The sequence below is a fragment of the Neopsephotus bourkii genome, unplaced genomic scaffold (genome assembly GCF_033783945.1).
Source record: "Neopsephotus bourkii isolate Nb327-2 ecotype Australia unplaced genomic scaffold, CSIRO-AGI_Nbou_v1 NB_1686, whole genome shotgun sequence".
Classification (NCBI taxonomy): domain Eukaryota; kingdom Metazoa; phylum Chordata; class Aves; order Psittaciformes; family Psittacidae; genus Neopsephotus; species Neopsephotus bourkii.
In genome coordinates, this window is record NW_026902160.1 from 60179 (window position 1) to 75844 (window position 15666).

Consider the following 15666-nt stretch of genomic DNA (forward strand, 5'->3'; position numbering starts at 1 on the left):
GTAAACAAATTCTGTAATTCTGTTTGTTTAAGGGCTGACAAGGTTATTAATCCTGTTCTGTTAATAATCCTTTCCTGTGCATCCTTTGTTAATGTCCTTATCATGTTCATTCCTTTTCTTGTGTAAAGTTTGCGCAAGCAAAAAGAAAACTAAAAGGTGGATAAACTGGTAAATTTGGGGTTTATTGCCAATTAGTTGAAAGTGACTGTCTAGGTATATAAAGAGGAAAAGAACAGGCAGTAGCAATTCTACAATGGCCATGGGTGAGGATATAAAATGGAGGGGAAACAGAGTGTCATTAGCTGAGGTAGGGCTGTCAGTAAAATTGAATTGGCAAAGCAGGAACCTGTTTCTGTGGAGAAACGTGCATATCTGATGCCTTTTTCTGTTGTCAGTGCTCTCTATTTGCTGTTGTCTGTATTGTCTTCCCCAGCTTTATCACTTAGATACAGATGTGAGGTCACTGCCATCTCCAGTTTATTGGCTGCTTTTAATAGTCCTCGAGTCTCTAACAAGGTGCTTGAGAGAAGATTGCTCTTTGGGTTGATTTGCTCTGGAACTTGGAAATTGGTTCAGTTGAAAAGCAGATGGATTACAGTACAAATGTTAGCTTTCTCAAAGTAGATCTGCCAGTAATGAACCAATTAATACCAGAATTACATAGCTGATCAGAAAATAATATTTTATTATTTTTCCCCTGCTTATTATTGTGAACTTAGCAGGCATGAGGGATTGAGATAATGGCCATGCAGAGACAGAAGGTGCTTGAACTCCCTGATCTAGCCTTTTATGACAGAATTCAAAGTAAAATAAAATTCCTATTCTTTAAAAAAAATAAAGCGTAAGAGAACACAAAATACTCCAGACTTTTCTTATCCTTTTGCCTCTGCATCCCAGCAAGTACTGAAAACCTCTCCCTATTAAGCTGTGACATTCAGAAACTGAAATGTGAGAATGTAGGTTACTGTATCTTACCATACATTTCTACAGTTTATTAACTCTTTTTATTAAATAGGGCAGTATGTCATCATAGCCTTCAGTACAGGTAGTACAGTTACTAGCCCTTCCTATGTGTGTGGTTGTTCTCTCTCAATGTTCAGGTGTACTATGGAAAAAGAAATCTTTTCAGTTGAAACATGTAAGAGGCAATCAAGATCTTTCAACTCAGTGCAGCCCTCCTGTAAGGGCAAAACCTTTGCATGTAGCATGCTGCACAAAGGCATATAATACCTTGAGGAGAAACTTATTTCTTAGTGAAATCATGAACAGTTCTTCCTTTCAAAGGCGTCCAGCTAACTATTAAAGTTCAAGAGCAGGGACTAAAGCATTGTGCCAACAGGGGAATAACAGATCCTACTGAGAGCAAGCTGGAAAAGCTATGGTCAGTACAGAAGATCCCTTGAGTACACTACACCAGACTAGAAGGGAGGATTTACCTGGTATTTCTTTGTGAGAAATACCATAATCTGCACAACCTGACATACAAGATTTTGTGTGCAAGTGTTGACTGGTGTGCTCACTGCATAGTATGAAAATTGCTTCAGAAATCTACCTCAGTGTTAACCCTTGAGAAATTATTGGCAATTTTTAGAAATTTTAAGTATTTTGAAGACAGTATTCAAAGTGAAATCATAAGTGTTTTGTGAAATCTGGGGGGGGGGGACACCCACCCTTCTTAAATTACAATGAATCTCCAGACTGGTTTTTTTAACACTGAAAGTCTCATGTTTAGGTCCGGTATAAATATGTATTTAGTTTTTAACCCACTATACTTAAGAAAACTTCAAAATTCCAGAGTATTCTGATATTTCTGGCTATTCAGGGTTATGGTGCATGGGGCTGCCTTGCTGATCTGATAGCCAGAATGCTTGCACTTAATTTTGCCTGGGAGAATAAGGGGCTTGTATAAGAAAACCCTGCATGCTGCAAGCTGTATGTGGGAAAAGTGACTGGAAAATATATCATACCTGTCTTTGATTTGTATGTTTTGATAATCATAGATTTAAGTGTAGGCCTTGAAATTAAGTACAGTTATGTATTAAGTAACCTCAAATAGAAAAATATTTTGCTTACTAGACAAGTAAGCTCTTGGTCTCTTCTCTAGTTAGGAAACCTTGGGTTTAAGCTGTATTTGGAGTGAACCGTTTACTTGTCTTACGTCAGTTTTGAAGTTACAGCTTGCCATTATATGTGTCTGTTCCTAGGTAAGTTCAAAGAACTGAAAGATAATCAGACAATTTTTTGACAGGCAAACCTGGGAATAACTGGTTCAGATTGTAAAATCCATCTTTTCAGTGCAGAAGTGAATGGCAGCTTTCAACAACAGAGTGATTCTTCATTTTTTCTAATCCATGACAATTTAGAAAAACAGTGAATAAAACTATGGTTATACACGTTATTAAAGAATTACTTAAATTCTGAGTATTAAAACTGGGTATTAAAACTGAATAAGATCTGAGTTGGCTGATACAGACCGTAGGTTGAAAATTAGATTGTCTGAGGCAAGATCTTTTTGTTTTAAAGATATTTTTTTCCCTAACTCTGTTTTTTTGTTTTTTATTTTAATAGGAAAATGAACATTTGAAGAAATTTCAGGTGACGTGGGAATTGCACAATAAGCATCTGTTTGAAAACCTCGTATTTTCTGAGCCACTCTTACAGAACAGTTTACCAACGTTGGTGTCACAGCTAAGGTAGAGTTTAACTTTTCTTTTGTAATTTGAAGAACTGATAACCTGTATTTGCAACATAGTGTTTAAAAAAATAATCTCTGCTGCTTCTACAGTTTACTAGGTAAAAATCCTTGTTGATCTGTCTTGAAACAGTATTGTTGATTGAGCAGGCTGCTGTCATAACTTGCTTGTCAGAAGAATTACAACCCTAATCTACTTACTTGTCAGTTACCTAGTAAAATGACAGCATCCAATGCTGGTGGTATAACTGAATAGTACTGTTTTCACTTGTCATCAGGCATTACCGCTGTCTCTGTAGCTCTACAAGCAAATTAAAGCCTCAATGCTTTCATGCTTCCCACAGTTCACAAGTAACTTAATTTGGAGTTTTAACCAATCTTTTCATTGGAGAAAGCAAAAGAAACAACATCTCTTGCAATATGCTTGTAGGCCTAGTGGCTTATTATGTTTCCTGGGTTTTTAGAATGTGTATTTTATTGGCAGGGTTACTTTGCTTGTAATTTGCGTACCTGCAAAGTGTTTGGGTTTTCCAGGGAAGATGTATTAATTCTTACAAATGCTTTTCTCTGTCCTATGTCTGAACATTTTTAAAGTGCAGTCATGGATAGCTTTGCACTGACTTCTTAATCTAGTTCCTGATGAAGACATTCATGGTCAGTGTACATGTGTTTTAAAGGTATTGTCTCAGGTATTTTTCCACGGTACAAGAGCAGTTTGATTAAGGCTGTCACAAGAGATGTTCACAGTGAATAAAGACATTTCTGAGTTCTCCTTTTGCTCTAGTATCTGGTAAATACTAGGAAGGAAAGCAAGAAAAGGCAAGGTAGCTTAATTGTTGCTGTGCTCAGCAAGAAGTCTGAAGGTCCTTCAGAGTATCTTGTCTAATTGGTTTACATGACACTGGGTTTGTACTGAAAGCCCTTTCTCCTTGGGTTTTTATGTTTTGTTTTGTTTTTCTTTATCTCTGGACAGATAATTCTGTTTCTGTGTTCAGTAGTTCAGTTGTTCAATTGCATATTTTCCTAGTGATTCCCAGTACCACTGTCCCTGACACTGTATTCCCCAGTCATCTCCATGCTTTCTGACAAGGCCTTTCTGCATCTCTTACTCCAGCAGTCCTGGCTGTATCAGGACTGTTTATGTTCATCAGCTCTGCAGATGAAGGTCTCTTAGTGAAGCTTACAATCATTTCTTAAAAGAAGTATTGGACTGTTTTCATTTACCTGTTGTTCTCAAGTGCTACTGCAATGAAAATGGGAGCAACAGAAGGTGTTTCCCTGCAGAACATCACTGTGGTGAGAGCTACCTGCAAGGGTTAAATATGATGAAGTCAGAATCTTCTTGCAGGAGTTTCTTTTCCAGTACATCTGTGTACTCTAGATGGCTTTAAGGGTGTTTTGTATAAACTGCGGTTTTGCCCAGATAGATTTGCGTGAGTATTTTCAAAAGGAGAGGTTCAGCACAACCTTCCCATTCTGCGGTTTCCAGTTCATATAATATATGTCTTGTTTTACTGCTGGGTTCTGTGGGTCTTGAAGTAAGAGAATTAGGTAGCCTTTCCTGAGGTTTGGTTTTTTTTTCTGGAGCATAATCTGCCTTCCATTGGGAATTGGTAGAGGAAAATTCCATCAGAGATGCCTCACATGAGCCTAGTCCCTTGGTCAGTAGAGAAGGTATTGCAGGAGTTCCTTCTCAAAAGAGCATTGGCCTCATTGTTTTTTCTTCCTGAAGAAGAAATGTGAAATGGCATATTGTCATCTCAGCTTCACTTAGATTTTTTTTGTGTTCATCCTTTCTATCATCACTGAATCTTTTGTGTATATTTGGCTTTTTCAAAATATATAGCTGATGTGCTGTGATTAGTCTCGAGGATACTTATCAGATGTCAAGCTAGAAAAGAGGTTCTTTTAGGGAGATTTAAACATAGCAGTCTTGTGGGAATGGGGGTTACTAGCTGGTATATAATAAGCTGTGTCAGTATTTCACAGGACTAGTCATCCACTCAGGGTGAACTGCCAGAGTCTTCATGTCTTGTATCTTGTTCTGCTACCTAGTCAACAGCTCTGGTTTGTTTAGGAGGCATACTCATTTGTGCAGTCTGCAGACCAGCTGTAAGAGTGTCCATATGCTTATCAAGAGATAAATAATCAACAGAGCTTCTGGATCAGGCATAGCATTTCATAAGGCTGTGTTTTTATAATCAAATCATAGTATTTAAGGAAATCCAGTCCTTCATAGCTGAATGAGTGGTGCTTCCTGATGAAGCTGGCTATATGGAAGATTTCTTAGAGGTTAAATATCTTTCTTTGGTTAAGATGGTTTTAATTACATGCAACCACTGATACACCTCCTGCATTCAATGGACTGCTTTACTGGAGTTTGGTGGTGACCTGACTGACACCTGGGGCTTCTCTGGCCTCTTTGCTTTCCCTGTATGGTGTGAGACAGTGTTCAGGGTAAATGCAAAGGTTTAGTTAAATGCTGTTGGCCAAAAAATTATGGGTTCCTGATCAAGATACACAGGCATACAGTAGGATCAACAGTTATGCCTTCAAAGATTCAGTTAATATAAAGTAAGCAGTTCTTACCAAGTTTTATGTATGTGATGCTTTTTATTACCTATTTTTTACAGCAGCCCAGGAGTATGTTCCACCTCTGTTTACAGAACTGAAATATTACCTAGATTGTTGCTTTATACTTGCATCGAGGGGTGAAAGGGTATTGACTGGTAGCATGTTAACCTTTACACAAGAGGCACAATAAAAATAGAAAATGTAAATGCTGTCGCATTGCTAATGTAATTTTTTTTTTTTAAATGAAGGTTTTCTTTGAACTTTTAAAAAAGATTTTTGTGCACAACTTGTTTGGAAGAATAGCAGCTCAGCAGCAGTTATGAGAACAAATTGTTAACTTTATATGCAGTAGGAATCACAATTTCACATAATTGCAAAATACTAGAAACACAGGCATTGAGGAAAGTAGTGTATTGTGGTCTAGTAACAGGAATTGACAATGTTTGCACTGATTGTGAGGAAGAGGTGTACACTAAAGTCACCATATCCCTTTAAACTGCTTTTTGTACTCTACTAAGCATAGACTTCCCACGTGCAAAATTGCCTATGCACCATTTTAAAATGATTTGTATTGCAGATTCTGGGCAAAAACAATGAAATAAAACTTGAATTCATTGGTGAAGTCATGCTAACAGCTGTAATTTAATGCTTGCTGAGCTGTCTTGTTTGCTCAGCTCTTCATTATACTTAATGCCATATTAAAATTAAGGGTTTAGTTCTTTGCCAGCTGATAGGCAGTACTGTGTAGTTCTTAGATTGAATTAATATCCTGTTGCAATGGAAATCTGCAACAGACCTCCCTGAAATGCTGGAATTGGGCTTAAATATTAAGTGTTGAGATGCTTGTGTTTATTTTTCTGGGGACTGGCTTTGACTCACCACACAGCCTCTGTGCCTCATTAACTACCTACTAGTTTCCTCTTCATTACTGAAGAGAGGAAGTGTTGAAAAGTTTCAGTTGATTTGTGTTAATTTACAGGTCATTACAATTCAATGTGCTTTAAACACACATTATCAAATAGAATTTTGTCTATTTCTGCTTATTTACTTAATTGTGGTGGTGATGCATTCTGATGGCTATTTCTTTAAAGGAATTCAATGTCCAACAGTGTAGCAGTAGAAAGGGAGGTAAATCTGTCTTCAGTTTCTGTGGCTCCTTACAGAGACAGTCATCAGTGAAAGGCATAACCATGTTTTTGAACATGATGCTGCTCAAGTGATAGTAGATAACTGCATGCAACCAAATTATCTCAGTTTCCTCATTCTACAGCACTTTTCCCAGCGGGAACTCCCAACTTGTCTAGTAGTCTTTTTAACATTGATCATGTGAGTTCTGATTAGCAAGCTTCTGGCTTTATTTTAATACATAGCTCTTCAGTAAATAGTCAACGTGTGTATTTAGCTCATAGAATTTGGAAAGATAAATTTATCAAGCTACAAAATTGGAATAAATGCGGCTCAGTAGGTTTGACATCTGGTTGCGTGTGGGAAAGAGGCTCTGGAAATGTTGCACTTCCCACTTTCTTGTTATTGTTGGTTACAGAACAGTGGAACAAGCAGTTGTTGGGTGTTTTATGAAGAACATCTAAAAATACTCAATTTGGGGACACAAGCAGCTCTGGGCCTAGGTGTAACAGTAACTGCACTCTAACAACACTTCTTTGGCTTCCAGAACATAAAAAGCGTGATTTTCCAGTGAAACGCCTTCTCTAACAAGTGCTATTTGAACCTTCAGGCTTGGAACAACACATGATTCCTGTAGTGAAGATATGTATAGTACCTTGCTACAAAGGTATCATCAGCTGGAACAGGAAATGGGTCAAGTTGCTGAAGCATGGCTTGAATGCCAGAAAAGAATAGATGATTATGTTGATGAACAGGTAAGCATCATGTAAACAGTCTCAAGATGATTATGCAGGGCGCATCCTGTGCCTCCAGTGAGGTATTTTTATCCAGAGCTTTGAAGCAACAATATGTAACCTTTCTTGTTGATGTCAGTCTTTCAGAATAGAACACTAATATAGCAGTGGCAATTATACAGAAATCTTAAAATTGTTGAAGACTGTTGTTGTGCCATTGTTTAGAGATGGTCTTTGAATGTATTTTAATTACTTTAGCCTGTAATGTCTGTAGCACAGTTAATCTGAAACTCTTTTGTAGATGTCATTAGGAAAAGGAAAACAAACAAAACCACCCCACCCTACAAAACCTTCTAAATTTCCAAAGTAATAATTGCATTAAATGAATTCAGAGGAAAAGGTTGCTTTAAAGAACTGTTGCATGTTGTGTAGTGTGATGATAATATTTTGTACAGCTGTTAAAATCAGCTCCAGTCTCACTACGTGAATATTGGAGCTCTCTGAAGTTATCCTTTTTTAATTAAGTGTATGTTCTGATAGCTGATTCTTCTGAGTTTGTGCTAAGCCTTAGAAAAATAATCACACTGTGCCAACTCCTACATTGTCAAGAGCTTAATATGTTGAAGAATAGGTGTTTATTTTGCAAGTGGTTGTTTATACTCTTCCAAAATTGCTCATATTCAAAGAACTTGAATTTATTTTCTTTTAAACACCTCAAGATAAGTTTTTGAATACTGTTTAGTTTCCTAGAAGAAAGAATACATCTTGAAGTACTTGAAAGTACAGAATTTTATAGAGCTTTTCTTGTAATTTTAAGTTTTATGGAAATCTGATTTGAGATTTAGTAATGCTATTTTCCTCCTATAGATAACAAACATTTTAAAGTCTTATAGTACATTGTACATGTCCTTCAGAAACTATTCCTGTGATGAAGACTTAAGTGAGCTTCTGCCATTAATTCCAATACCTTCAAGGTGGAGACAGGGTATAACTAATTTTATTTTTAGAGATTGTTCTATATTTGGGGTCTGCAGCTGTGAGGTATCAGTTACAAAGTTTTCTCTTAGTCTGGCTGCTTCTGTGGATCCAAGTATTTGATTGCAGCTCTGTGAAATTTCATAATCTCACATTTTGTGGTACTAGAAGTCATTTTCCTCATGGTGTCAGGGTATTGTGTTTGATACTTCCTCTGCAGTAACAAAGGGAGCCCAGTTCACTTCTCATCATAAACACTTATTTTTCAAAAGATAGAACTCGTGTAGTCATGTTGAGATCAGGCTTCTGAGTGGTTGATCTGCAAAATCAGCTCTTCCCTGATAATTCTTTTTAATGACCAAAAAAAAAAACCCTGTGAGGGGGTTTGTAGGGGAAACACTTTAAAAAACTTAAAGCATCAAATTTTGAAGGAGGTATGGGTATTTTATTGGTATTTATACACAGAAAAACATTTTCACAGTTTTGCCTTAAACCCTGTGTTGGTTTTAACTTGTGGTTATATTCCATTGATCAAAAATACATCATTCAGTATGACCATCTTATCCAAATTTGCAGTGATTTTTTTGTGGATGAGGTCGAAATCAGAAAGCCTGGCTACTGTGGATCTTAATAGTGAATGCATGTTCAGTATTTGCTGACTCTTGACTTAAGAAAATTGAGGTTTTACTGCTAGTTTATCAAAGGTTAGAACACAGATCATCACAGAGGAAAAGTTAAGAATGGTCCTCATATATCTACTGTAGAACTATACCCCAAATTTCAGATGGGGCATCAGCAGAGACAGTTAATGGACTCTCCACTACAGTCATGTAACATGCCATGTTACTTGTTCTTGAGGGGAGGAAAAGTGAGTATATTTTGCAAGCAATGCAAATAGTTCTTTTTTTTTTTTTTAAACACTGTGTAAAACATGTCTGTGCATGACACAGCTGTAACTTAATACACTGCAGCATCAAGTGTACACTCTGTGATAAAATGCAGAATGAGGATTTGTTCATGTCAGCACCCGTATTCATCACGGTAAAATCTGAAGAAAATGTTCAGGGTATCTGGAATATAGAAGAATTTAAATGTGTGCAGCATGTACCTCCAGATCATTACCAAATTTTAACTACATTTAATTCAGAAGATACTGAAAATATCTCGATCGTTTTGAAAAGTAATGTAAGGTAGTCACATGTACATGGTGTGAAAGTGTTTCCTTTTCATTTTTACGATGGCTCCCACTGAAGAAAGGCATACAGGGATGTCTTTGCCCAGCTCCACAAGAGCCAAGGGAGAGCTTTTTGCTTTTCTCTCCTCTCCATGTGTGATTTTCTTTTTACAGTCCTGGTCAGGTAAGAAAAAATTGTACAGGCACAATTGTTTTCGGTTTGTTTTTTTTTTTCTCTTCATGGTGGCTGTATAAATAATTGAAACACTTTTTCAGTGCTGAGAGTTTGTGACAAGAGGAATTAATATTTCTAGTGAAAGAGACTAGGAAAATAGATCGAATTCACAAGTGGAATTTTCAGATGCTCAAATGTGCTATTCACATTTGATACAGACTTCAAAGCATCCTGTGATGTCTGTATGCACATCAGAGTTCTCACAGGTGATCTAAAGGTACAGTTCTGACCAAACTGCTGGCTTTGTTTAATGGTTGAATCAATTTCAGAATAGAAAAAAATCTTGTTCACCTGCCTGTCTCAATTTACCATGTCCTGTCTGATGTATCTCAAATAGTTTCTAGCCTCAAATAGACAGGGAGGAAGAAAGTGGTAATGGACCTGTTTTCTCTCTTGGGCAGCAGTGGTAGCATATTCAGTGCAGATGTGCAAGACTGAAGTGTAAACTTTTCCTTTTGATGGCATTTGAATTTTTCTCCTACTCCCTAGCAGAATTCTTGGGCACAAATCATTTGGTTTGTATTGCAGCTACTTTGCCCTGCTGAAATTCTCATTGGGGAACAGAAAGAGGGGACAGTGATTTTCAGTTATTTATGGAAGTAATAACTTAAGATATTTGCAGACATGGGGTATTGGAAAAGATGTGAAGTTGAAAGTAGGAAAAGTTTCATTTCAGCCCCTGTGCCCATTAATACTCAGGAGTACCAAGACTTAAACCATGCTGTTCAATTTGACAGTTTGTTGGCAGGCTTGAGTAGGCAGCTCCCAGTTAATGCACTGGCTGTTTTAAACATCGTTCTTTGGCATTAAAGTCTTCTCTTATAATGCATAGTAAATGTACGTGCCTGTCATTGATGGTGAGGATTCAGCTAGGTGCCAGGGCACCTAAACCAGTGAGTGTTGCTGTGTGCAAATGTAGCTCAAAGGTTTTCAGAAGCTGGTAGTACAGCCAGGATGAAATTTCGGATGCTTTTGGCTGCAGGCTCTGCAGTACTTTTTAGGGTGTCTAAGAAATTCTACCAGTGGTTCAAGAATGTTTCATGCATGCTGTATTTAAAAAAAAAAAAAAAACAAATAAAACAGACATGCAGATGATAAACTCTTTTTTCTTTCGTGTTAATGTGACCTCACTGGAACAAGGAAGATGAAAATCCACAGTATTAATCAGAATTACAGGCTGCTGGTTGTTTCAGAAATTCATTAAGCAAAATTTTACCACTTAATACTGTTTCAAATCCCCACATTTGAATTTCATTTTCCCAAGTTAAATAATGGTAATAGCAATAATACACTTAGGTTAAAAGTAAAACTTTAAACTCTTGATCAAATATGGATTTCTGGAGGCATGCTTTCGAAGGAGGGGGGAAAAATTAAGATTGCTAGTGGTATAACTTCCTGGAGTTTGGCTCACTAACATTTTTATGAAGCAGTTTGTTATGTTTTCTAAGGAGGTAGACCTCTTTATTAATAAAGTAAATGAAAAAAAGAACTGTAAAAGGTAACAGGGATAGTTGGGTTTCCTCACTGATGAAGTAGTGCTCTTAAAATGTTGTTGAAAGGTACAACAGGGGAAGCTTTGTTCTTGCTTTTTGCTGTGTTAAAATTCATGGAAGCTTTCGTGTTCTGTTAGAGTCAATTTATTTACTAAATCAGAAAAATAGAATTTGTGTACAAAAAATTACAGGCTCTATATGCATTTATGGGGATGTGATTCAGGGATGAGTAATTATAAAATATTTCTTCACCCTTAGGTAAATTATCACCATGAAATACATTGAGGGAGAAAAGTGGTATAAATAGTCTCGGTGACTACTTCTAATTTGTGTAACTCTTGGATTGGGTGGTTAGTTCCACACATGGTGCATCAGAATATGCACTTGAGTCTGTTTTGAAGCCTTGCTGAAAGCCTTGTAGCTTTGGATGGTAATGGATGTTAGTGAGTCTGAGATGTTGAGGATCTTAAGCCAATTACATTTTACTGAAAATGCTATGAAAATATTTCATGAAAATAAATGTTAACATAAGGAATAACTTGAGAAAATCTGACTGAAAATCATGTAAACATATAAAATTTAAAGTGACACAAATGATTAGCAAATAAAATACATTTTGTATTGACTAAGTATGTAACTACTTTTAAAATAATACAGACAAGCTGGGTTTAATGAAACTGACAGACAACAGTAGGTTTCCTGTCATCAAATCAATGAGTTTTCGTTAAATTCTGTTTTAGATGGCAATGAAAACAAAACAACGCATGCTAAAGGAAGACTGGGAATTTTTTAAACAGAGGCGTTTTATTGAAGAGCAGGTAGGATTTTTTTTTTATATATACCTTATTAAGTTACACTAAATGCTTCATGTGTTATTTGTGAGATGCAAACATGCGAGTGTAGTATATTGTACTAGTTCTGTGTGATCTGCAGCTATGCCAGGCATGAAATTTGGTCAGTTATAATACATAAAAGCAAGATCCAAGAAGAGTATGTAATCGTATATAATCTCAATTGCTTGTGATGTAACCTACTGGACTTTGGCTAATTAACATAGCTTTATGAAGCAATTTGTTATATTCTGTAAGGAGGTAGATCTCGTTATCAATTTGGTAAATGAAAAAACGTAAGCTCCATAGTCTTAGGATGAATACCAGGTATTAAAATTCTTTATACAATAAGAGAGGAATTTTTGATGCCTTAGAGTGCGATCCAAAACAGCCAATAGAGCATGGAGCTGCCTTGATGTACATGATAGAGAATATTGTGTTCAACAGTGTGACAAATTTCCTTATGTGTATGGAGCTGGAGAGTGCGAGTCGCAGTAGCAGGGTGGGTGGTTATATCTATTACTGCTGAGGATGTTATCTGTAGGATGGCTCCTACGTCCTTTTTTGTGGGGAAAAGGCTGAGCAGAGCTATCTGCCTTTTTTAAGCTGTAGCCAAAGAGGGACTGGTGGGAGTTCCTACCTTTATGATAAAATTGTATCTGCTGTTTAAGACTCAGAACCCTCTTCTGTGGCCTGGAAGTATGCAAGTATCTATCATGCTTTCTGTAAGAGTGCAGTGTGACTCTGCTAGTGTCAAGTCAGAATGGGGAATCTCTCCATGTCTGTACCATTGCACAGAAGGAAATGATAGTTGTGAGCCAGGGAAAGAGAAAGTACATTTTAATAAACTTAAGCTTAAGCTTATATTGGCAACGTCTCAAAGCAATCATAAGTATGTACTTTTTCAAATAAGGAACATAAGCCTGTGTTAACCATGTCTTTAGAATATCTGGTATACAGGGCTCCTCAGAGGACTTGGAAGAAGAATCCTCTTTTTCCTTGATCCTAATTGGCCTTAAGTGAACTATAAGCCCATGGCTTCTTAGGTAAGGATCAGGTCTGTGCATCTATAGAAGTGGAAGCTTAGGCACATCCTTGTTTAACCTAAGGTTTGTAGGTATCTAATGAAATTAGGTGCTTTTAGGATTAGGCCTCTGCCAGGTGGACATTGTTTGGGTTGTATTTTTTCACTAACACATTCAAGTCCTGTTTTGGCCAGCTACTTTGTTCTTTGCATCTATCCATTGTGTCTACAGAATTAATCCTAACTCTTTTTTGCAAGCTAAGGGTGAATTTGCATTCTCCATTTGTCAGCAGTGTCCTTTTGTCCTTACTATGAAACAAGGCAAGAACTGTTCAGAGTGCATCAGTGGAAGTACCGTGCAACATGCACATACAGATTAGTCAAGGAGAGGGACTTAGCCACTTCACTTGTTCATAGTAGAAACATACTTTCTTTGAAGACTTTCAGTGCCATATGTTTGTTGTTTCTAGCTTTGAACTTCTTCCTTTTTCACTCCTGATCAAAACAACACCCTTCATGAGATTATTCTGAATTATTCTGCTTTTAAAGTATTTTGCCCAAAGAACCCTTTTTGATTATGTAATGTGTTAATCATGATGTGCCATGGAATTGTTAATGGAAAGTCTTGCCCTACTAAAACACTGCCTTTATAATTTACTTCAGCTTAATAACAAGAAAGCACTAGCTGGGGAGAACAACTTCACAGACACAATGAGACACATGCTGTCATCACGTTTGAGCATGCCTGACTGTCCGAACTGTAATTATAGAAGAAGGTGAGCTGATGTTTTTAATATGAAATCATAATAAATCATTAATTTCTTGTTCAGGGAAAAAGGAAATACATTATTGGAACAAAGAGTGCGATTGTTTTAAATGAATGATGCTTAAACAAGGTCATAAAAATCTGTAATCTTAATTCTTGAACAGATGTACTTGTGATGACTGCAGTCTTTCACACATTTTAACGTGTGGCATCATGGATTCTCCTGTAACGGATGATATCCACATTAACCAGTTACCACTACAAATTGATTCTGCTCCCGACTATCTCTCTGAAATCCGCCCACCCAGTATGTCTTCAGCAAGTTCAGGATCAGGTTCCAGCTCGCCTATTACAATTCAGCAACATCCCAGACTAATCCTTGCAGATAATGGTTCTGCACCAACTTTGTAAGTGTTCTTTTCTGTTTTAAATCTTTGTGGTGAAATGAATTTAAGCAGACAAGTTGCATTGGCTGACTAAGCATTATGTAATGCTAGTTTTGCCTCATAATCGTGTAATGATGGTCCTGTATTAGCAGACCACAACTCCAGTGCTGTATGTTGTGCAAACATAAAGTAAAAACAAAAATCCTGCAAAATTCCTAAAACCTTCTGAAGACATTGTCTTAACAGTATTGCTTGAAGTGTGCATCGTATGTACTTCCCTGCTTTGCAATTGCAAGGATGTCAGATATTGATCTACTTCAGAGCATCGTTTTAAAATGCCACATTTTCTTAGACGGCGAAGGGAACAGGTGATGTCTCTTTAAGGGATGGTAATTTAATATGATTAGTTTTATTTCCAAAATAGCTTTTATTAGGATTACTGAACTTGTGCTAACTCAAGTCTCGCATCAAAAATTATTATCCCTATCAGAAGTTTCTGTCTCCCTCTTTCTTCTGTTTGTATCAGTGACCAGATTTGAGGCATTAGTCTAATGGTAGGCTTCTGCCCCTTTCATGATTCTGATGGGTTAAAAGTGCTTGATAGGCTGGCTTCTGTACATGGTTAATGTACAGCTAACCAGCAGTTTCCTCTATTGTGATATTCTAAAGGTGCTGTTGTCGCTACAGTTAAGGAAATTGGCATTAGCATTCTTTGTTAATATGGTGGGATGAACAGTGACAGTGCAGATGTGGGATGTTTCTGGTGAATATCACTTCACCGAGTTCCATTTCCTTTAAACATTTACCGTTGCATCTGCCATCAATGGCTTAATCTTCCATAACAGGGCCTTAGTTTCTGAACCAATTTGGGAACCACTTGAAAACAGAATACGTGGTGGTATGTTCAGCTACATATTCTTAAATGTATGGTTTGCAGTTTCTGTAAACTCCTGTTAGTTTTGGTGCTGAGCTGTCCAAAATAGTTCAGTTTGTCTCTTCAGATGCTAGTTCTGTTGAATCCAAGTGGTATTTACTGTAAGAAGCCTACTTTTAGGGAAATACCACTGCTCCTTGGGGAAGGGCCATTTTATGTCTCACAATATCAACTGTGTTTTATTTCCTCATTGCACATTTGAAATATGCCTGTTGGTGCCATCATGTAATTAAATTTTGGTGCTGTATCTCATGGAATGCAAAACGATAAAGTGCACACTTTAAGAGCCCTTCTAAGAGCTCTGGATTGCTGTAGAAATACGAAGTAACCAGTCTTAGCAAGACCTCCCTGGAGCGGGTAATTAAACATGCATGTGTTTTTACTAGCTGTCTGTATGAAAAAAATTTCCATTAAGCATTTTAGAGCAGATTCTGAAAACCACAAAGTTTTGGGGTCATCCAGGAGCTAATTGCTGTTGAGAAATTTAAGAGTTACTGTGATGTGTTCAGTGTTCCCTACTTTATGATATTGGTTTGACATTTGATGTATGGAAAAACTTTATTTTCAGTTTTTTTCCATTTGACACTTTCTGTAGAAGAAGACATTGTTTTGGTTTTTTTAGTCAAATTAAAGATCATACATAACCTGTCTTTGTTAGTTACATAGATTCTTGGTTAGAAAACAGTGTTGGAAAAATATTTTTCATAGAAATAGCAAAGAAGCT

General features: G+C 36.9%; 1 protein-coding gene across 2 annotated transcripts in view; it reads left to right on the forward strand.

The window, feature by feature from the left end:
* FAM193A (family with sequence similarity 193 member A) overlaps window positions 1–15666 on the forward strand; it is a 79197-nt gene that overhangs the window by 41527 nt on the left and 22004 nt on the right. Inside the window, exons 7-11 of one of the 2 annotated variants that reach the window (XM_061376016.1) lie at window positions 2569–2693; window positions 7002–7146; window positions 11743–11820; window positions 13520–13632; window positions 13787–14029. In XM_061376016.1, coding sequence (XP_061232000.1) covers window positions 2569–2693; window positions 7002–7146; window positions 11743–11820; window positions 13520–13632; window positions 13787–14029 — 704 coding nt within the window. The remainder of the gene's footprint in view (window positions 1–2568; window positions 2694–7001; window positions 7147–11742; window positions 11821–13519; window positions 13633–13786; window positions 14030–15666) is intronic. The other variant, XM_061376017.1, reaches the window with a different exon arrangement.